Source organism: Cynocephalus volans, chromosome 2, assembly GCF_027409185.1.
Source record: "Cynocephalus volans isolate mCynVol1 chromosome 2, mCynVol1.pri, whole genome shotgun sequence".
In the NCBI taxonomy this organism is placed as follows: Eukaryota; Metazoa; Chordata; class Mammalia; order Dermoptera; family Cynocephalidae; genus Cynocephalus; species Cynocephalus volans.
Window position 1 is genome coordinate 98,931,897 of NC_084461.1, and position 23,376 is coordinate 98,955,272.

At 42.7% G+C, this 23,376-nt stretch overlaps 1 protein-coding gene across 2 annotated transcripts in view; it reads right to left on the bottom strand.

Annotated features, from left to right (window-relative positions):
- MCC (MCC regulator of WNT signaling pathway) overlaps positions 1–23,376 on the bottom strand; it is a 405,468-nt gene that overhangs the window by 72,209 nt on the left and 309,883 nt on the right. For both annotated transcript variants that reach the window (XM_063087360.1, XM_063087361.1), the window contains one exon: positions 12,828–12,970. In XM_063087360.1, the coding sequence (XP_062943430.1) occupies positions 12,828–12,970 (143 nt within the window). The remainder of the gene's footprint in view (positions 1–12,827; positions 12,971–23,376) is intronic.

Here is a 23,376-nt window from a genome sequence, read left to right on the forward strand (position 1 = left end):
TTTTGCCATCGTTCCCCATTTTCAGCCTTACATGAGGACAAGGTAGCTGGCTGGTAGGAGCTGATACTCTGGGTCCTCTGTCAGAGTTCATAGGTACCAGTTACTCACCATCTTTCATTCCCAGCATCAACACTGCTCCATACAAGGTGGAATTGTTTTTCAGAGTCTGTGGCATATCTTCTAAATATGCATTCAGAATAAACTCCAAACTCTTTCCCTTGGCCTACAGTATCCTCCACAATCTGGCCCCTGCCAGAGACTGGACCTTCAATATCAAAGGCTAAGGCAGTTGGAGTCTCTACGAAAGAGATGTAACATTAAGGGACCAGAGGGAACAAGATAAGCCAAGACAAGGGACCAAATGCTCCAGATGGTGCAAAAAGTGCCTCAGTAAGGTGGCATTCACAGTGACTTAGGATCCTGAGAAAGGATAATAGTTCCTTTGGTTTGAAAAGCACCCTGGACGGTTTAGAAAGGGCTCACATGCACATCAGCACATTCTATCCCATTATGCAGGCACGTAAGCCTGGCTCCACACAGGAGATATCCAAGGCTTAGAGATATCTGGTTACCCATCCAAGGCTGCACGGTGGGTGGGCAGCAGACCTGGAACTACATGTAGCGCGGCTTTCTATAATCAGGGCTATTTTCAGCACACCACTCCAACCCAGAATAAGGAGCTCTGGGAATACGAGCCCAGCCAGCTTACCCAAGCATATGCGCATACCTATGCACAGCCGCTGTTTCTCCAAAGAGCCAACAGAGGGAAAGAAATCAAAATTAAATGAGGAATATTAACTCTGAGCTGACTCTAAAAAGGTAAGAATATATATTTATATTATAATTCCTAGAATAACCACTAAAAAAGGCTAAGAGTAGTTAAAAGCCAATAGATAAATTAAAATTCTAAAAAAAAAAATTTTAGTTAACTCAAAAGAAGGAAGAAAACAGGAACAGAAGAACAAAAAAATCAGGAAGAACAAGTAGAAAACAAATAGTAATTTTGAAGACCCACACTCAACCATATTATTAATTACATTAAATGTTAATGAACTAAATAACTCCCCCCAAAAGAGATATTATCAAAATGAATTTTAAAAGATCCATGCAACAATTAGGACGTCTATTACAAAAAATACCACAACACAGAAAACAACATAAGTATTGGCGAGGCTGTGGAGAAATTGGAACCCTTCTGCATTGCTGATGAGAATGTAAAATGGTGTAGTCATGTGGAAAACAGTTTGACATTCCTGAAAAAGTTAAAAATAGAATTACCATATGATCAAGCAATTCTATTCCTAGTCATATACCCAAAAATTGAAAGCAGGGACTCCAATAGCTACTTTTACACCAGTATTCATAGCTGCATTATTCTTATTAGCCAAAAGGTGGAAAAAACCCAAATGTTCACTGACAAATGAATGGGTAAACAAAAGGTGGTATATACATACAATGAAATATTAGTCTTTAAAAAGAATGAAATTCTATTACACGCTGCAATATGAATGAACCTTGAAAACATTATGCAAATGAAATAAGTCAGACATAGAAGGACGAATATTGTATAATTCTACTTACATGAGGTATATGGAACAGGCAAATGCATAGAAACAGAAAATAGAACAGAGGTCACCGGGGTGGGGGGCGGAGAACGGGGAGTTATTGTTTAATGGGTACAGAGTTTATGTTAGGGAGGATGAAGAAGTTCTGCAAGTGAAGAACAGTGACAGTCACAAAACTCTGTGAATGTACTTAAATGCCACCGAACACTTAAAAATGGTTAGCATGGTAAATTTTGTTATGTGTATTTTACCTCAATAAAAATAAAACAATAGATGTATTTCAGTGAGCCAAATGGGAAGATTAACACAAACAGGCACAAAACAAACAGCAAACAGCAGCCTTCAAGAATGGCAGTACAGTCAGAAAGAATTTGAGGTACTGTAGTTTAATTATTTTATTTTATCACGGATGAGAGTGCAGGAGAAAGAAGAGATGTGGGAAATCTCAAGGACTAGTGGGAGTAACAGATGCTTTAAAGCTCTGGCCTTCCTGTGGCAGATGCCAGGAGAGGGCGGCACCAAGGCAGACGCGCCTGCTCCACCTCAGGCTATGCTGAAAGGCACAGGCTCTGCATCCACGAGACAGAGAGGGGACTTTTGTACCAAATACACATTCCTCTGACAGAGCTTTTTTATATTGTGCCTCTTTCCAAAGAAGTACTTGAGACAGCTCATCATGAACAACCACAAATAAGGGGAAAACACAGTGACTGGGACCAGGGAAAGGCTGCAGAAGGCAAAGGAGGCCAACACAGCTGCCAGGGCTGACTCTCCTGACTAGCCCTGAGCTTCCTGGCAGACAGAGCAAAAGCGAGTTATCTTGTGTCAGAAAGGAGGAAGCATTCCAGTTTGACAAGGGAGACAATGTGTTTTTGGCAATAGACATTGCAAGAATTTAGGTACACAGTACTTCATATGTGGTGTGAAGTGACGTGACTGCCACAGTTTCACACATATATATGGATTTCACATGGTTTTTTCTTACACTAACCTTCAATTAAAATTAAAGCTATAGACCGTTAAATTGCAATATAAAGGGAATTCTTGGCATTCAGCCTTCTAGTTGCCTAGTTTGTTGTAAAGACAGAAAAAGATACAGAAGAACGGAATGAAGCTCTCCCTCTGACCAGAGGATGCAGAGCGGCCACCTGCAGCCAAAGACCTGTCTGCACATCTGGCAGGGTTGTGGTGTCTGGCATGGCCTTTCTTATTTTTATTTTTTAAAAATGTCTTTGAATTAATTGTCAACCTTTAAAAATCATTAGGATTTATGGATATCTTCGTAAAATTAGAAGGTTGCTGGTGATGCTGGGCCCGGCTTCTCACACCACAGAAATCCACTAGTGGTCCACGGCTCTGCCCACCTCTGTCAGAGTCTGCAGCTCTTCCTGCCTTTCACTGTAACTTTTCTCAACGTAACTTTTCTCAGACTTCTGATAGGAGCTGGAGAATAGACAGCTTAGGGTATATTTTTCTAATGAATACTCAGGTCCATAGGTTTTATGTTGCTGTTTGAGGGCAGACTTGTGTACTTCAAAAATCTGGAAAGGAGGTAAGAGGATGTTCACAGCTATGAAAATTAAAAAACCTAACCAGCATTCTTGCCTAAACACATACTAGTAGGCAAAGCTGGTTTTCTTCTTTCTCCCTCAGGATCAACTATGTCTATGCCCAGAGCCGACACTATAAACTATACCAGGGTTGGTTGATTTTGAATTAGGTGTTAATGGTTGCTTTTTTTTTTTAAAGCCCCTATAAATATCCTAACCCAAATAAAAATCCAGCTAAATGAGCCAGATGTTAGAAACACTCCACTGGTCCACCTGATTCTGAGCAGTCCAGTCTTTACCAAAATGAATCTGCTCCAAAATACTTATATGATCTCAGCTTCACAAAGTATATACTCCTGGGAATTGGTATTTGCTTCACAGTTAGTGGCTGATATTTGTCTAATTGGGAAGCCCCTCATTCTGCTCCTCATATGGGTCTTTTCAAAGCTTTGCCTTGAAATCTCATTTTCCAGGAAGCCTTCCCAGATTACCTATAGTCTCTTACTCACTTCTTTCTTTGAGGCATCACACTCCCCACAATCACCTATTACTTTGACACTTTGACCCTGGGAGCAATGACTTCATTCACTTCAGAGACTCACAATGCTGGGCACAGAGCAGGCACTCGCTAAACACTAGGTGAGTTGAAAGAGTAAAAGAAATGAAAGACTTTTTATAGGCCAACTTTTAAAAGTACCAAGTTTTTGTTAGCCTACTTGTTAATCAAGTATCACCAAATTTAAGACATTTAAAATGACATATCACACCCTGTTAAAAAGGCAGAAAGCTTTCAATTAAGATCCCCAAGGTAGAAAGCTTCCTGTGAAGTTAGAGATATGAGCCACAGTGAATTTTAGCCAGGCTCATAAACAGAAGCAGTTGTAGGCTTGCTCCGACGTGGGTTGTGCTGGACAGGCCAATAACCATACTCCGGTGTCTACCAAGGGCTGACACACGTCACCCACCTCTGTTCTGACAGGGCACATGTCATGCCTGGGAAAGCAATTCCAAGTGGAGGAAGGAGCTACAGAGTCTTTTAGCATCAACACAGCATTCCTGCAGAGAGGCAAGATGTTATTTTCTAGCGATACAACAGTCCAGATCCTGTTGTAGCTCTGAGGCTGGAACCAGGAGGGCGGTTGCTTTCTTTTTGGCAGTCCTCTGTGCTCGGTATGCAGCAAGGTCCTTTCTCATTCCATTGAGGAATAAGCGGAAAACAGAACAAAATAACTTAGAAAATGATAGAATAGTTAACCAACAGGTCTGAGTGCCAAGGTGAAGACTGAAGGGCTGAGAGGAAAGGAGAAAGAGGGTTTCCGTAGAGGCTACCCCCTGCTTAATATCCCACAAGATTTATAAGAATGATGTCACTATAGTTTAAAATACCTCAATATCACCAATGACGGACAAGCTGACATTAGGAAGCTCTTTACTGCATCATGGTAATGGGGACACTGTATCACCCATGTATGTTCTTGCAAAAAAAGTGCTAATTTCAAATCTAATAAGAAAACAATCAGAACATTCAGATTGAGGGGCTATGATACGACTAACCTGGCCTTCCCCAAAATGTCAGTATCACGAAACACAAAATGGGCAGGGGGGAACCTCTTCTAGATTAAAGGAGAGTAAAGAGACACGATAACTAAAGATAATGTGTGAGCCTTGATTGCATCTTAGATCAAACAAAAATAAAAAAGACATGAATGCAACAATTGGGGAAATTTGAATATGGACTTGTATTAATGTTCCATCAGTGTTAAAATTCTCAGGTGTGTAGGAGAAGGGTCTTGTTCTTTAGAGGTTTATGCTGATATATTTAGGGGTGAAGCATCATGATCTCTGCAACTAACTTCCGAATGGCTCAAAAAAAAAAAAATTATACAGAAATGCATTATGAGAGAGAGAGGAGAAAAATCAATGTGACAAACTGTTAACCATTGGTTAATCTAGACAAATGGTTTAGGGGTTCATTTTACCTTTTCCGTAAATTTGAAGTTTTTCAAAAATAAAAGTTGGTGGGGGGGACAAATACCTCAACATTGTAGACAAGAAGGTCTGACATGTATGGACATGCTTAAATCTAGATTTAACGTGCTGACCATTACAGTGATGGATTTCCCAGTGCAGCTCCCAGAACAGGAACGCTGTCCTGCAAGTGTGTCTACCACGTGAAAATGATCACCCGGGAACATAGGCACGCAGGCCTGAGTCAGGGCGAGGGTCCCAAGAAGAGCAGACTGCCATCCCCCCCTGTTCTGACTTCACAGACTTCAGTGTTTCTTTTCTCAAAGAAAATAAGGCTGCATTTTCAGGACTCCTATTTTAGCAAAATCTTACCAGCCTGAGATTTGTTTTCATTTTTGCTGTTGTCACTTTGGATTTTTGACAGTTTGTTTCCGTGAAACAGCAAACTTGGTCATAAATATGAAGGCATAAGGAAGATAAGCTAACATCAACTGCCATAAAGCTGTCCTCCAGGGACTGCAGCCCCCAGCCGCCTGTGGCACCCCTGCTAGGACACCTCCCTCTGACCTGCTGAGGCGCTTCACATATTCCTAGCTATTTACCCAGCCTCTGTGGTATAAAAGTTCTCACTCCGATAACATGTACGTGAAATAACATCCATATTCACACAGAATCATTTTATTTATTTGACTACTGATCACCTGAATTGGCACAGCTTAAAGTAAGACAGTACCCAGCGCTGCAGAGGATGGGAGGAAAGCTTTGGGGTGGAGAGGGGGTGGTAGTTTGGCAATATGCAAGAAAAGCCTTATACATCATTCTGTACCTCTGAGAGGTGATCCTGGAAAAATAGAGGTGTATTTAGAGGATAAATTTCAACCCCTCACTGTGTCCAGTGTCCTTTGTCAGTCATTGGCACCTGCTCAGCTCTCATGCTTCACCTCTGACCACTCTGCCCCAAGCTCACAAACCTCCAGTCCCAATGGCCCTTTCTATGTGCAGCTCAAAAGCCCCTGCGCACACAGGCTGTCCTCTAGCCCTCGAGAGCACAGTGCCAGCACATGGTGGGTCACTGTCAGCGCTTATCCCGGACCCTGTGGCTCTCGCTGTAACAGGAGTGGGGGAATTTCCAGGGCCAGGAGAAGGGGGAAGATGTGCTTCTGGCATCCAAGTGTGATCTACTAAATGTCTTTTCATAGCAACAATGTTCACAGTGATGGCTGGAGTTGAAATAACCCTAGCAGGTCCCACGCTTTATTTCCATTTCCATTACAGATTAAATAGGCTTTCCAAGGCTTTTCTCAGAAGCGAACACTCCTTTATAATGCTGGTTTTAAGGAAAAATATGTCATGAGTTCCAAACAACCAAAAAGCAAATCAACCATAGGAGACATAGTCTGTTTACAAAGTAAACTGTTCGTATTAGAGGAGTTCATGAATCCCAACAATTATGGGAGCTCATTTTGAGTAAATGTGGTAGATCAATGGCTTTCATTTCCACTGTAGACCCCAAATCTCTTTTGGGGGCTGAAAATTATTGAACAGTAGAATTTGAGGGAAATATTCCGAAGTCACAAACTGAAGTAGAGCAATAACCTCGCCTGCTCTCAACCACAGTTAATCTGAGGAAAGCTCTGGAATGACTTTTGGTGGCCACCTCAGTCACTCTGCCCTAACATTCACTAACTGATCTTGTTTGACCAGGCTCAGGTCTCTGGGAGAAAATACACAGGCCCCTCAGAGAGCACCCCAGTGAATTAATGTTCAAAATGTCTATGTCTTGCCCTGGGCTCGGTTCCCAGGGATGAGCCACACCGTGAACCTCTTGGGAGAAATTAAGTTGCCCAAATAAATTAAGGAAGGGAAAAAAAAAAAAAAAAAGCCACAAAGGGCTCAGCTTGTTGCGTCAACTAGTCAGGGTGCAATTTTCAGTCTGGTCTAACTTTTCCAACCTTGGACTGGTTCCCCGCAGTTTCCAAATCAGGTTATAAATATGATTCTCTTTTTAAAACTCTTTGCTGGAGGATAACTGACTATCTAGCCACCTCATTCCTAGCAAAAAGCGAGTATTCTCTAGACAGACTGCTTCTCCTTTGTAAACACTTCTCTATAAGTCTGCAGAAATTGTTTTTGGAAGAGGCAGAGCTGACTTTCCCTGGCCCAACCTCCTCTCCCCTCTTTAAGTGGCTGCTTGACACTTTTAAACATTTTTCCTCAGGCCATTAAGCCTCATCAGCCACTAAGCCAGGACAATCTGGCTTTAACGTTAAACATACTTCATATCCACAGCTGTGCCAAACAGCCAGGTTTCATGTGTAAATTCTTCCTTGGTTGTTCTCCAAAAACTACTCATACCTAGGAAAAATCTATCTAAATGATCACACCAGCAAGCAAGGTAGCCTATGCTTCCTTTCAATCCCGAGGGTATAGGGTATAACAGTTTAACAGTGCTAAATTCTAGAAGAAAAATTTCTCACCAAAAATCAGATAAGATCTCAAAATACCAGAGCAGAACCCCTCATTGGCTGTGCAAATGTCCATCTGATCAAGGACTTTGTTTTACAAACAATTGCTCCAGAAAAGCTTTGCTTTTACATTTTTTGTTTTTGTCTTTGTTTTTTTTGGTCGGGCTAGTACAGGGATCCCATTCTGGACCTTGGTGTTATCTGTACCATGCTCTAACCACCTGAGCTAACTGGCCAGCCCTGCTTTTTAACATTAACAGAGTTGAGAAAACAGCCTGCTAGAGAGGACATGAAACACACTCTAGCATGCATGATGCAATGAGCCTGTGTACACCCATCTGTGCTCTGCTCTGTTACGACACCAGAATCATTTGGTCTACGAGAGTTGCTTCTAATAGAGAGATCTGCAAAATCTCATTTAATTACAAACACTCCTCTATTAAGCCAGGTGCTTGTGATCACAATAAATTCGCCCATTAGCACTAGAGACCTCAACGGATTGCAGTCAGCGTACCACATCAACCACAGGCATGTTTTACTGTTTAAACGGAGAAGTGTAAAGGCAAAAGCATCTGTAGAAACCTGGGCGGCAACAACAAAGACAACTTCTTAGCTGGGCAGCCTTGGGCAAGTGACTTACCCTCTCTGAACCTTGCTATCCTAATTTCACAGGTGAGGAGACTTCCAGAGCCTCCTTCAAGGTTGGGGATTAAACGTAAGGGACACATGGAAATGCCTGACACAGAGTAAAGAGCAAGGCATGTAAGCTGTTATATCCAGTCTCTCTTTTATCTGCAACTCTTTGACAGATTGAGGAAATAAAAATTCTAAGACATGATTCCCATCTTGGCTTTGTCCATTTAATTACCTTTATTTTTCAAACAATTGTGTGACAAGGTTTGAAAGAAGGTAATATAATTTATTTTAAGATGCAATGTGACAGAGACTGGGGACCTTTCTTCTTTACTCGACTGCTTAAGTAAGTCAAAGCACTTTCTAAATTGCTGGTTTACTCCTCCAGGCCCAGAGGAGTGTCCAGGAGCCAGCTTAGTAAAGGGGCAGACAGGCTGACGGGTGGGATTTGAAAACAGGAGATAAATGCCTTTTGATTAAGTGAACAGGTGGACTTCCTCCTGGTATCTTTGAAGGTCAGCAAATATACTGCAGCAAACTGTGCATAAAATCCAGCTCAAGAAAACCTCTGGGTTGCTAATGCAGGTTTGCAAATACAGCAACCATAATGAAACGGCTGCTTTTTAATGATTTCCTATAACAGTGTTTATATATGGAAGCTTTTCTCCCCACTGAAACGATTTAACTGGTAAATGGCAAAGGAGTAAGAAGAGGCAGGCCGTCAGCTCTAATTAACAAGCACACCATACTCTGTGCTGCAGCCTTAATGAACTCTCCTTGTGGTCCCCAAGTGCCTGTCCTCTTGGGGACCTGGCAGATTTGCCTCTGCCCAGACCACCACCCTCCTGGCCCCACCTTTCCTCACTGTATTGCTCCCACTTAGCCCTTCGACTTCTGCTCAGCTGTGACTTCTGTGTCCCACCTGACGTTATCATTAGGGGCTCCCCCTAAGCCTCTTGCACGGTCCTGACCCCACTGTGGGTCTTTCCTATTGACATCTCCATATCCTCGAAAGAACTGTGAGCTCCAAGTATCTGAGTGCCTCCTATGCACGGCACTGTTAGGCTGGTACACAAGGTAGCCAAAGCCCCTGCCTGCATGCAGCCTGCATTCTAGCGTGGGAGAGATACCAGTAACACATTAGGAAATAAATACAAACCCAATGTATCCTCAGGTTGTGCTAAGAACTATGAAGGAAAATAAAGCAGGGAAAGGGGAGAGAGGACTGTGAGAGAGTGAGAGATGCTGCATGACTCTGGCGAGGGGGTCGGCGGCCTTCCATGACTTATGTCCCCAGTACCTAGAACACAGCACTGGGTACGTTTGTTGAATTAATGAATAAAGGCTTCTATGTGTGGGCAGAGAACATCTGGGCAAAGGAGGTCACTCCCATCCAGGAGCTCAGTCTTGTCAGGAAAGATACTACCACTGGTTACAATCAATACATATTTATTTTAAATGAGGGACAAGATGGAAAGAAATGATTTGAGATGAATGATTCAGGAAAGCAAAGATACCCTGTATTGTGGACAGGCAGATACTGGCTCCTTTGGGGGAAGCTGCCGCTAACCACGCTGTCTCATGTCAGGAGCTCCGAGAAGTCCCCCAGGAAAAATGCCCTTGTCAGTGGGTTTATCTCTGCATTTCCCAAACTTACTTAATTATGAAACTTTGTTGGGAGTATGGGTCACTTATCACTTGCATAAAATACAATTTTGAGAGAAACAATTAGAGGGATGAGTGTAGGGCTGAGGGCTGATCCTTTGCAGTGGTTGGGAACTTCTTGGCTGCCACTTGCCATGTAGGACTCTGGCCCAAGTCGCAGTGGATTGTATATGTTGTAACATAAAGCCGGGGGTCTGGGTTTAGGTTAGTTTAACGGAGGCAGTTTTGGCCTGAAGCCAAACTAACTTGAACCCAGACCATGGGCTTTATGTTACAACTACTGGAGCCTGAGGAGGTGTCTTCCTCCTCAACACATTTCCATCTGGCTTACGCTGGTATCAGCATACTGCTCTCAGCGACTTAGATGCAGCTACACCATCTTATCTGGCTCAGCAGCACTCCACACTGCTGACCGCTTTTCCTTACCGGAGCCTTCTCCGCCCCACTGGCTTTCAGGACAGCACTGTCCTCATTTTCTTCTTATATCTCTGGCCGATTGGTTGATTGCTTCATTCATGCATTCCAACAAGTATCTTTGTTTTTTTTTTTAAAAAGATGACCAGTAAGAGGATCTTAACCCTTGACTTGGTGTTGTCAGCACCACGCTCAGCCAGTGAGCGAACCGGCCATCCCTATACGGGATCTGAACCCGGGGCCTTGGTGTTATCAGCACCGCACTCTCCCGAGTGAGCAACGGGCCGGCCCCCAACCAACAAGTATCTTTGAACACCTGCCATGTGCCAGGCCTGGTGACAGGCTCTGGAGATACACTAAGAGATGAAACAAGTATGCTCTCCCTAATGGAGTTTTAGTGGGAGAGTTGGTCAAGCAAATAAATACAAATACATAATTTAAAATTTAAATGTGATATAAGAAGGAAACAAATGGGGCATTTACAGAGACTGGAGCTCCTGAGAAAGCTTTCTGAGGAGGCACATCCCTGTCTCAAGCTCTGGGGGCCCCCAAGGCTTAGTCGCAGGCTCTCTCCACGGCTCACTGTCTGTGCATCACTTCCACTGCTTCAGTTACCATCTGTGAACAACCTGGCATCTCCCACTGCTGTTCTTCAGCCCAGACCTCTCTCCTCTTGGCTTCTCATCTGAATACCCACTGCCTTCTGAAGCATCTCCACTTAGCTATCTCAAGACACCTCAAACTCATGTCCAAACAAAACACACGATCTCCATGTTCTTCCCAACCCAAGCAAAACAAAATTCAAAGCAAAACCACCTGGCCCTTATTTCTGTGCTCCCATACTGGTAAGCGGCCCCACAGTTCATCTACTGTGCAAACCACACCCTTATGGGATTCACACACACACACGCATACACACACACACACATGCATACACACACACGCATACACACACATGCATACACACACACGCATACACACACACACATACACACACACGCATACACACACACACGCACACACACACGCACACACACCTACACTCTTCGCCTTCACCCTCTGTGTCCAACCCTTCAGCAAATCTTGCCAGTTTTATATACCTTTTCTACACCCACCTTCTTTTCTATATCTCATTGCCACCACCCTAATCCTACCAACAATTTTGCCTAGATAAACTTTTGCAATGGTTTTCTAGCTAGCCTATCCACACTGCAGAGTGATGGATTCAAATGCAACTCTGATCATCTTGTGCCCCCTCCTCCACTATTAAAATATTTCAGTAGCTCCTAGTGGGTCACTCTCTAACATGATCTACAAGACTGTGTGATCTGCCCGGCTTACCTCTCCAGCCTCCCTTTCAACCTCTGTGCCCCCCATTCACCATGATCTTCCACCTCTTCAAATGCATTCCCCACCTCACTGGATGCCAGCCATCTCCTCCTTTACCTACTCAAATGTCACTTCTTAGAGGAAGCCTTCCCGGAACCCTAGACTGAATTAAATTACCCTGGCACACTATCATGGTGCTATGTTCCATAATGTTACAGCATTTATATAGGTTTATAATTAAACATAAATGTGTAATATTTGATTAAAATCTCTGTCCCCAATTAAATTTAAGTTCTGTGAAACCTCACTATACTTACTCTTCAGTCTTCTGGTTCTTTTCCCATCTCTCCCCCTAATGGGAACATTTTGTAAGATATAGAGCTCCTCCTTCTTTTGATTCTATACCTTTCAACCACAGGGATCACCTTAGCTCATATAACTTCAAAGCCTCTATCCACAACCTCAGTCTCTCTCCAAACATCCAGGCAGGCATTTCCAAGTAGACCAGTGGTTTTGCAACATTTTGACTGCAACCTACAGTTAGAACATTTCATTTGGCAATTTACTACCCACACACATGCAACAAACAAGCTTCAAAAAACAATACTGTCACTCTATTGTTTCCCTATTCGCTTTCATTTTTAAAATACTTTATTTTTCATACAATTGCAAGACCCAATAGTAAGTTCAATACATTGTACCTGATATTTCCACATGGATATTTCTCTACAACCTCAAACATCATATGACTATTTCCCAAGTCATTTCTCAACCAAACTTCTTCACTAAAGAATATGATCAGTCTTTTAGTCACTTAGGATCAACATGTTGGAGTAATTTTGGATTCCTCCTTCTTATCCAATAGTTGTTAAACCTATTGGGTTCTTCCACTGCAATGTGTTACCACCGTTTCAACCCTTCCACTCCCACCATCGTAGTTCAGATATCACTACAACTTGGAACACAGCAATAGCCTTTTTAACTGGTTCCCAGCTTCCAGAATTTTTAAGCAGAGTGACATATGTTTGAATCGCAATCATGTCAGGGCAGAAAGCTAATTCAGCACTTCAGTTCCATTTCAACCAACAAAGTAGTGTGTAAGGGACTGAAATAGATGCCCCTTCATCCACTCAAACTCCTTGAATAATTAATTAGATTATAATTCAGGCTGTCTCATGTTTCTAAAATTCCTTTTACAATCCAGACACCAAACTCTGAGCAAGGGCAGGCAGACTCACCCATGTCGGCAGTGACCATGGTAGACTGGTTTTCGGGGATAGAGACAGAGGTCTGGTCCTGGTCCATGCTTCGAGAGTCCTCGTTGACCTCCTGTTGACTCTGGCTGAGTTCTGATCGCAGCTCAGAGTACTCATCTTCCTCCCTGAGAAAAAAGGAGAGTCAACCACCACTGACAGAAGATGTCGGGCAGATCCCTAGAGAATGTCTTTTAAGGACAAGAAAAAGACATTCAGAGAAAAAAAAGACATCTCTGTCCCAGGCCACACAAATCAAGATTCCTTTCTGGCCAAATAGTGCGTGAAACTGAAAGGCTGCTTCTGTGCCCACACACATACCCATGTACTGAACAAGATCACCTAGCAGCCTATAAAAACTTTTCCCCTCCGAAGATTTCCTGAAGAAATCACATTTCTTCATTCCCTCAAATTCTGAGGTGAAGAAGGACTAAGACTAACACCGAGGCGACAGTAAGAGTCTGAACAGCAATAGCACCCCCATCACCTGGACGGTCCCACTGGGGGGCTTTCTTCTTAGAAAAGGATGCAGGGAGGTGCTGGGGTTGGAGCTGCTAGGAAACCAGCATCTCATGTGTGCAGATCAAACTGGACCCTGTGAGAGGTACGTGGATCAGCGCGGCTAGAGAAGACCAGGCTTACTTTCCCCAGAGAAAGCAGAGTCAGGGGGTGGGAAAGAGGATGGGGTGAGGAGAAGAATGGAAACAGTGGCTAAGAATGCCAGTCAAAGGTCCACTTCCTTCAGTTTGCATTTGCTAACAGGAAGATGACATTTAAACACAGCCATGTGTCATCTGCTCACGCACTCCCACCTCTTCTCAGTCCTTCATGGATCCCTCGACCTTTGGTCTCTGAACTATACTATTAGCAAGCTAAGAAAACCTAGAGTTGTAGTATATATTTCAAAGCACATGTACTGCCCTTCCCCACACCTCCACCATCACCACATGCACGCTGGACACAGGCATGCAGAATGCCAAATTAACCCTCACAAAGGCCTCTATTTTGCAAGTGAGCCAGAAGAGAAAATCTTAGGGAGTGGGAAGTTCAGCCTCAGGGGGAGGGTGTCTGTGAAGAAGGTAGGAAGAAATCTTCCCAGCATTCATTCTAATCATTCATTTTAAGTTGTTGACAACCAGGGGGCAGGAGGTCTACAGTCTTGGGTTTGGAGTAGACCAAGATGGTGAGTGGTGATCACCGGGGTTTGGGGAAGAGGCAACCGGAAAGAGGCATCTATAAGGGAAATGTGACAACCTCTCCACAGTGCTTGGCACTCTCAAGAAATCAACATTTTCCCCAGGGAGGGATTCAGCTGAGCCTCTGCTTTATAAGGCTTTTTTTAAAAATAAAAAAGCCACCCAGAAAACTGGGAAGACTTTAAACAGATATAAAGCCCCTATCCACTCAAAATACGAATTAGTATGGAAGTGGTGAAGGCAAAAAATATAGGTTAATGTTCTGTGAATAAGTTAATTATTAGACATCTGCAAAAGTCACTAATAATTAGGTTTAGGAAAGAAAACAATTAAAAAATACTCTCAAGAGTGGCCTTTTTGGTCTAGAGGGTAATTGTGCACTGACACATTGGCTCTCCTTTCAGTCAAGACTTAAAATTCTGATTTTAGTTAATGGGAGACTTTGTGTATGATGAATAAATTACCTTTGTTGCATGGCCAATGTAATTAGCTTCAGCGTGGCTGAGACTGTTTCACAGCCAAGAAACTGAGTGATGCTGCTGCTGCTGCTTCTCTGCTATAAATGGCATTTGCAAATCTTTAATAACCACCTTAAACCCTCCTGGCTTGGCAGGTTCCAAAACCTACAGTTCTGCCAAATCTCCTGCTTTGTACTGAATTACTTCTAGGGATTACTAGGATGAACTTTATAAAGGAGAGAGTAGGGAAGGTGTGTAGAAATATTCCCTACTGAGGTCAGAACACAGTCTGAAGGAGAATGATACCGCAGTAGCAATGTCATCTATGGCACAAGGTTTCTGGTGTCATGAAAAACAAAGGATTCAACATATCTGAGCACCGAAACAAGGAAAGGAAAGCGAAGACTGGATGGATTCTGTCTTCCAAGAGTCGAGTATGTTCACGACAAATTCCAACCTAAGAAGGAGGCTGTGTGTGGACACAGGAGGATCATATGGGGCTGCTGGTGGGTAGTGACCAGGGAAGACTTCCTGCATGGAGCAGCCTGAAGAGGAGCAAGTGTTTCAGGGGAGCTAAGACCGCAGGATGGGGCACAGGATGGAGATGGGAGGCTGGAGAGGCATGCAGGCTACTTGTTGACTGGGCAGTTTTGATCAAAAGGAGAACAGTACTGGAAGGAGCAAATAATCAGGGTTAGATGTAGAAATAAAAAATACAACATGGTAAGTCCAGGAATTCAGGGGAAGGAGTAAATGTTACCAAGATGTTGTGTGGAAAGACATAAAATGAGGAGGAAGAAAGTGCAGCATGTGTGTGTCCTTGGCCCTGCAGGAGTTACACACACCTGATCCCGGGTTAAAGTTCCATCCAAGGTAATCATAAGGTGTATTCTAGAACAAAAATGACACATGCAAATAAAGTCAATAGTAATTAGAGGTGGAAAGCTACACTGGGAGTAGATCAGGGAAGGTTTTGTACCACAAAGAAAAGGTATAAAAAGGTTAAGCTGAGCGTAAATATTAGAAAGCCTGTGTAGTCCTGTTGTTTCTCCCACTGACTTTAGTAAAAATTCATGGAGTTGCATATCCTTATCATCTCCCATCAGCATCATTCCTGAAAGGATGTTGGAACCTGGGCCTGGGAAATGTCAAAAGCGAACTCTCTCAGGGCCCTTTGCAAATCAACAGTCAATCCGTGATTGCAGTCTACATAGCGGACCGCTGACTGGGGGTCTTCTCCATCATTCAGGAGCACTGGCCCATCAACAGCGAAGGAATAAGTCGAAAACACTCTCCTGGGCCATGGCAACTCTACAGAGACAACATTGTGAGTTGTGCCTTCAAGGCTGCTCTGCACAACCCTGAGTCACCCACCTAGCGAAGGTGTCTAGCTAGCGACACAGCGTCATCACCTCAAAATGACTTTATGGTCCACTTCCTTTTGGTGCACATAGAGTATCTACTGTCAAGTGATAACTTATTACCTCAGGAAAAGAAATGCCTCCCAAAAGAACACCAACTGCTAATGCTGGTGATGAAAGAGAGGAAAATGTTACGTCCAAATAATGACTATCTTAAACCAGAAAAACAGAAGCTTTGATAAACTGATAAATTTTGATAATTATACTTTGTAGTAGTAGTCTCATAAATAATAAAGTTACAAAGTTCTCAGGTGTTTGTCTTTGGAACACAAAGGATCACCTCACAGGATCCTAAATGTACATTATTTCATTCACTTAGAAGCATTGTGAAGCGCTGCCAAGTTGCTTTATTTTGCGTAGCAATGATTAATGCTTGCTACTAGCCTAAACAACAAAACAGAACAAATGCCCCCTTTAGGGCATTTGGATTGTACATTCGGTTGTACACAGGCCTATGCAATGACCAGCAGTGGCAGAAAAGTCACAAATTGGCAGACTGGAAAGGACCTTAAAGACCATCTAAGCTGGGATCAATACCTGTATTTTATAAATAAGGTGAAGTAATTTACCCAAGATTATGCAAATAGTAGCACAGCCTAATTCTGAAATTTAGTACCAATGAAACACCACTATATGTCATGGCCTAAGGGAAAGATTTGTTTTTGCTTTTTAATTTTAAAGATTCTTTGTTATTATTGGCTAAGGTAAAACAGTCTAATCAGAAAAGGGAAGTCAATGAAAGTATAATTTTTCATGCTTTCCAGACTTCAAGCTGGAGCACTGTGGAGTCAGCAGCATTTGATAAAATATTGCATCATCCACTATCCCCATATCCATTTGATTCAGTGGTGAACATTCATGCTTTGTCACTGGATTGGAAAGATTTGTGAAGAAGACCCAGATGGTCATCCTCCTGCCTTCGCAGCTGTCAGTCAATTGTGGCCAGCTATCCCAGCCTACCTGACCTTGTGTTTTTTTGTTGAACCACATTCTTTTTTTTTTTTACAGTTAAAGGTAGACTTGCCCTGAGATGGCTGGCAATCTTTTAAAAAACAAAGATTTTTAAATGTAGGGAGGAAATGTATTCCTTTCAGTTTTCTTAAAGAATCTACTGCAGGAAATAAATAATGAGTAAGTCCTGCTTCTTCCTTCAATTCTACTTCCTCTTACTTTTCCATATTGCACAGAGGAAGGTCAGACTCATCTACGAATCTTTCAGCGAATAACTGAACAAACGGGATTTTGAATGGATATAATAACCCATCCTTATCTTAACAAGATCAGATGTAAGATTCATATATAAAACTTTCCAAATATTGAACAAAGGCTTGATACATACCACATAGGAAGATAGGGAGAGAGCGATATATCTCATCTTTCTTGATTTTATTTTTATTTCATTTATTTTACTTTTTAGGCAATAACTTATCAGAACTACATGTTTTGCTGGGAAATAGAGGTTTTGAGATGCAGCACACAGGTGGAAGTGAGGGCACAAAGATCGGGAGAAAGATCAAGCTCATGGTTTAGGCCTGAAATCCTAGGAGTCAGATTATGTTACAGTGGACAGAGACTTTGGATATCACCTCTGGCCCCAAATGATGGGGATTTTGCAGATGAGGAAGCAGAAAGGTTAAGTGCCAATGCTGAGATCACAGACAGGAGGGGTTGGTGCCTTGGGGCTGCTGCCATGCAGGTGAAAGGTGTGGGGGAGAGAGCCCAATTAAGAGCCTAGGCTGAGGATGGATCCCAGGGAAAGAAAAGAAGATCCAGGATCTGCCATGTCCTAGAGTTTTAAGAACAGCATATCAGGAAGGACTAACTTAGAAAAGGTAGAAAGGTTCGTTACTAGTAGAAAAGAACCAGTAACAAGAAAAAAAAAAATCACTGGATTTTTGGTTAAGAAATCATTGGTGATTTTCAATAAAGGTGTGTTAGCTCAGGATACTATAATAAATACCTTAGACTTGAGTGGATCAAACAACAGAAATTTGTTTTCTCACAGCACCGGAGGTTAGGTTCTCTATTATGAGGGTACCAGCATGGCTGGTTTCTGGTGAGGGCTCTCTTCCTGGCTGGCAGATGGCTGCCTTCTCCCTGTGTCCTCGCATGGTGGGGGGGGTGGGGGGATGGAGAGAGAGAGGAGAGAATATATGGGCAGAAAAAGAACGTGTCTCTTCTTAGAAGGGCAGTATCTCATGGTGAGGGCCTCACCTTGATAGCCTCACCTAACCCTAATCACCTCCCAAAGGCCTCATCTCCAAATACCCTCAACATTGGCAATTAGGGCTTCAACATATGAATTTGGCAGGGGGCGGGGTGGACACGATTCAGTCCATAGCAAAAGGAGTTTTAGTAAACTGTTGGGGTCAGAAGCCAGATTACAGTATACTAACAAGCAAATGGGAAATCAAGCACAGTACACGGACTACTCATGAGAGTTGGCAGTGAAAGGTTGACGTTAAGAAAGTAGCTTACGAGAAACGAAAATAACCTCCTTGGGAAATGCAATATCTCACATTTAATTTGCTTAGACATCATTTTTTTTCCTTTTCAGATCCAAAGTGAGCTACTGATGTATTTTTCCATTTTATATAATCTACTCAAGATGAACATGAAAAAAAAGCCACTCATAACACAGTTAAGTGAAAAAGCACAAATTACAAAACAATGTATGTTGTATGATCCAATTTGTTTAAACTATTCATGAATACAATTTTTTAGAAGGCCATATTATAAAATGTTCAGTGTTTATTGCTAGGACATGGGATTTATGATGCATTAGGTAAGGTTTAGTTCGGAAAACAAACTGCACTGGATGTTTCGAGTAGAAAGGATTTAATGTAGGCAGTTCTGTGTTTGCAAAACGATTGGAAGGGCGGGAGAAGAGTAGGGTGAGTGAAGGCCGCCAGGAACTGTCAGATTTGCCATCACAGCTGTGGTCCCCTCAGAGATCAGGAAACCACTGCTGCCTTTACACCTGCTCACAGCTCCAGGGTCTGGCCAGTCAAGGCAGGACTTCGTTCCCACCAAAGCATGTACATCAGCTGCCACCGCGGCCTGAGGGAGAATGGCTCCCACATCCCTTCTGCCTTCTAAGCCCATGTGAGTGCATCTTTCTGGCAGAGCCAAAATCTATCCAGAACCCAGTTGGTAAAAGGGTCCGGGAAGTAGTCCTCAGGGTACAGGCCCCCTTTGATTCTGGGGAGAACACAGAGAGGGGTGGGAATGGTACCAAGTGCCAGACAATATCCATTGCAGCCTACCCTCTTTGGTTACTCAGTGACTGACCATACACACCTTCTCAAATTCAGTAGTAATAACAGCAACCTTCTCTAAACATCCTTTAAATCAATTTAAATGAGCTCACCTTCTTCTCACAATGAGAGACCCAGAGTACCTTGAGTTACTGTATATGTAAGGTGACCTTCACCCCTCTTCTAGTTCAATGCCAAACCCACTTAAATATCAAGGAACCTAAGTACTAAATTATAAGTTTCACCAATACTAACTCACCCTATGTAAAATAATAGTGGAAAATAGGAAATGCATATATTCATAAATAAGAAAGAAAATATGCATAGCCTAGCCATCTTTTCTGCAACTGGTCATGAGGCTATAGTTGTTATTTACAACTTCCTTCTACTAAGAAATTCATTTTTCCTTTGTGTTTGTCCAGCATCTGAGCTGGTTAGAATTAGTTCTTTTCCTAGTGAAGTGATTCAAAATCTTTATTCCTGAACGGCCTAGCCCTTAGTGGTCTGACCTGTAGTGGGTTGCTCTAATCTACTATGACCACTGGGCAATTTCTAAGAGGTATCCTGAAGAATCCTATGTGTTTCGGAAATAGTCCTCACTACCCCACAGTAGGGCAACAACCCAATTTCCCCTTGGTACTCACCCCAGCTAGTACAGTAACCCCCTTGTTTGCTTGTTGGTTCAGTGTCATGAGGTGCCCCAAAGGGCCAGATGACAGTCAATGGAACCATTTTTACATTCTCTGGTGGAAGCATTGTCCCCTTGAGAAGTAAGACTTATGAAGTATCAGAGGTCAAAGTTGCAAGAATGAGTAACAGTACTGAAAGTGGGGTTTAGATGTATGAGTAAGGAGAGATGCTCCTACTTCCCCTCGTGGTCTCTGGATCCAAGAAGAGCAGCACCACATACTGTTGCTAGTTAGGAGCATTTACCACGTCTCCAGGGCACTGAAAAAGGTTACTCAGATGGTGCCCTAACTAGGTCCACTGTGAGATGGATTCAGGCCATAGTGACCCTTGACACCTGACTTCCTGTTATGGACTGAATTGTGTCCTCCTCGAATTCCTAAGTTGAAGCCTAACCCCTAATGTGACGGAATTTGGAGATGGGCCCTTGGAGGTAATTAGGTGAGGTCAAAAGGGTGGGGTCCTCGTAATTAGTGCAGTCACCAGATAGCTTGCTTCCTCATTCTCTCTTCTCCCATGTGAGGACACAGTGAGAAGGAGGCCATCTGCAAAGTCAGTAAGACACCCTCACTGTAGAACTGAATTAGCTGGAATCTTGATTGTGGACTTATCAGACTCCAGAACTGTGAGAAATAAACTTCTGCTGTTTAAGCCACCTAGTCTATGATATTTTGTTAAGGGAGCCCGAGAGGACTAAAATACCTTCTGAAGTCCCCACTCTGACTGGTAGACTACTGGCATTTTGGATGTCCAGGCACTATCATTAGCTCAGAGCCAGTGTCCAGTAACTACTCAAGAATACTTTTCTCTTTTCCCCACTGTGCAGCCCCCCTTAAAAGTGTTTAGAGTTATGTTTGGAAGGGGTAGAAGGAAGATTTACTGTACCTACTAGTGGAAGGATTGTATATATCTTCACCTTCATTCAAGAGGCTCTGGCTCTGTGAACTGGATCAGGTAAGGGAATTGGACAACAGGCCATGATTCTCCACTGTGAATGTAAGTCAAATCTCTGTTCACCAGATCATAGTTTTTTTTGATTACAAAGACCAAGTAAAACTTTTGTAGGCTGTCCATTTATATCAGTTTTAGAGAAACCATGATCAATTCAGCAACTATCAAAGATCCATACAGGTCAAATCCTTTTTTTTTTTTTTTTTTTTTTTTTTCCGGTGACCGGCGCTCAGCCAGGGAGTGCACTGATCATCCTTATATAGGATCTGAACCCGCGGCGGCGGGAGCGTCGCCGCGCTGCTAGCGCAGCACGCTACCGAGTGCACCACGGGCTCAGCCCTGGGTCAAATCCTTTTGATTAATACTACAGTGCTGTTGACCAATGACCAAGCCCACAGTGACTCCAGTAGTCCAGTGGCACCAAAGACTGCATGTTAAATATGTCATTTTCCACCCAACATTTCTGACTCCCTAGGCTCTGGACTCCTTTTACATTATGCTAGGGAAGTTCTGGCAGTTCCATGTCACTTGATATAATCCTCCATTGAGCCTAGTTTTCAGTTAATCAAACTTAATCCAAAATCTCTGGCAAGAACAGTCATATCAACAAAGTCATCATCAATCCAACACTACATTCCTCCCTCCCTGGTTACAACTCTTTGGTCCTAATCCCACGTATATCCCCCCAATATTCTGTGAATATAAATTAACATAATCTTACAAATCTTCTGGTGTTTTAGCTATATACTCCCAGGATGGATTTTCTATTTAGCTCCCTGAGGCATGACGGAACTTGACTACTTTTAGGCCTAAAGATAAAGAGAAATGGAATAAGAATGGGACATGAATGTATTTGCCATCCCATACCTGGGATGAGCTCATTAGAGTCTCCAAGCAAGGTAGGACTAGTTTTATCAGATGGGGAAGGAAAGGAAAGGAAGCTCATTTACAGTTTCTGCAGGAAGGGAAGCTCAGTGGGGTTTACAGTCTCAAGGTATTTGGATTCCTTTGAATCTACTTAAATGCCCCCATTTGAACTCTCACCATCTCATGTTTTCCTATTAATGCTTAATTTTCACCTATGAGATCTGATGTGGCTGCAAATTTGACTTACATTGGAATTCAGCAACCTGAGGTATCTGATTCCTGGCTACATTAGCCCCGTGGCTATAAGAGATAGGAGAATCTTGTAGGGCAGTCACAGAAGGTCCCTGGTTCTCTGATTGTGATGTGACACAAAAATTTTAAACTATGAGATTGTTATTTTATTTCTTTAAGCAACTCAGTGTTGCTTAAGTGTGGATATTCCATAGCTTACTTAAACTATTCCATTATTAATAGTTTTTCAGATTATTTAATAAATTCCTAATTCAGGCCCTGACTGAAGTGACAACAAAGTGTAGATGGTACTAGCCTTGTACCTGACTAATTATGATGATCATTTCTCTAGAGCCTGGGTATGCTGGGGCAGTTAGAATTCATCCAAGGTGCCTGGTTCCTATAGCACTGGGCCTATCACAGCATTTTGGGAGCTGAGACCAAACCAATTTCCTGGAGTGCTCAGGGCTAGGGAGATGCCTTAGCCTCAGGAGCTCAGAGGACAAGAAGAGCCTTGTTTCACTGGCCCATATGTTACATGTCTTCCAGTCTTGCAGAGAGTCTCCTTAAGGAGGGGCCAGCTCATTTACATAATGAGAACAGGCAGAATTTAATATGATCTCTGCACAGATGCAATCTTCTTTTAAATAAAAGGCACTGATAAAGCTTATGGTCAAGAAGCTCACTGTATTTTAACATGAAGCAGTTCGGCCATTATATTCAATTTTAACATCCTGAAATTGAGTTTTCCAGGTGATGTGTGGTATACTTTTTTCACAACTCACTGAGCCCATTTGCTTTCACCTTTTCAAGTGTTTAAAAGTGCAACATGTTTTAATGGAAATTACAAATTAGTCAATGTCCTCTGACAGGCTCCTTTAAATCTGCTATAATCATTTCTTTGGACCGAAGGTTCTTCTCTGCTCATGCATGGCTAACCTACAATCACTGTGATGACCAGGATACAATTTAAAAGCCTTGAGGTTTTAAACTGGAATATGAAATTTATTGTGTGGCTCTAGCTCAGTGCAAATTTTCCACAATTTGACCCAGAAAACAGATGCCCATCAGTACCCTCATCAAGAAGCCCCATCATTGCTGTAACTCTCAGAGTTGGAACAAAATGCATCCAAAGTTTCCTTTAACCCAGGACTTCTAGAGGGAGAGTTTAAAGGAGCTGCCTCTAAAATGGCTTTAATTGTAGTTTGTATAAGTACTCAGCAAACAAAGCTCACTTTCTCCAAAAAGGTAGGGGCCGACCATTTGCTTTTCTCCAGGCTGTTCCCTGAGCACCTCCAGGAAGATAAAAGTTCTCATCCTTGGCTCAGTAAGTCACTTACAGCAAGCCCCTCCTCTGAACAGCAGAGCAGACACAACCAACCTGTGTAGGAGACTTAGGGGCCAACTGATTGGTGAGCAAAGGAAAGCAGAATCGTTGACAGTCACTTTTATGGAAAGAAAATTAA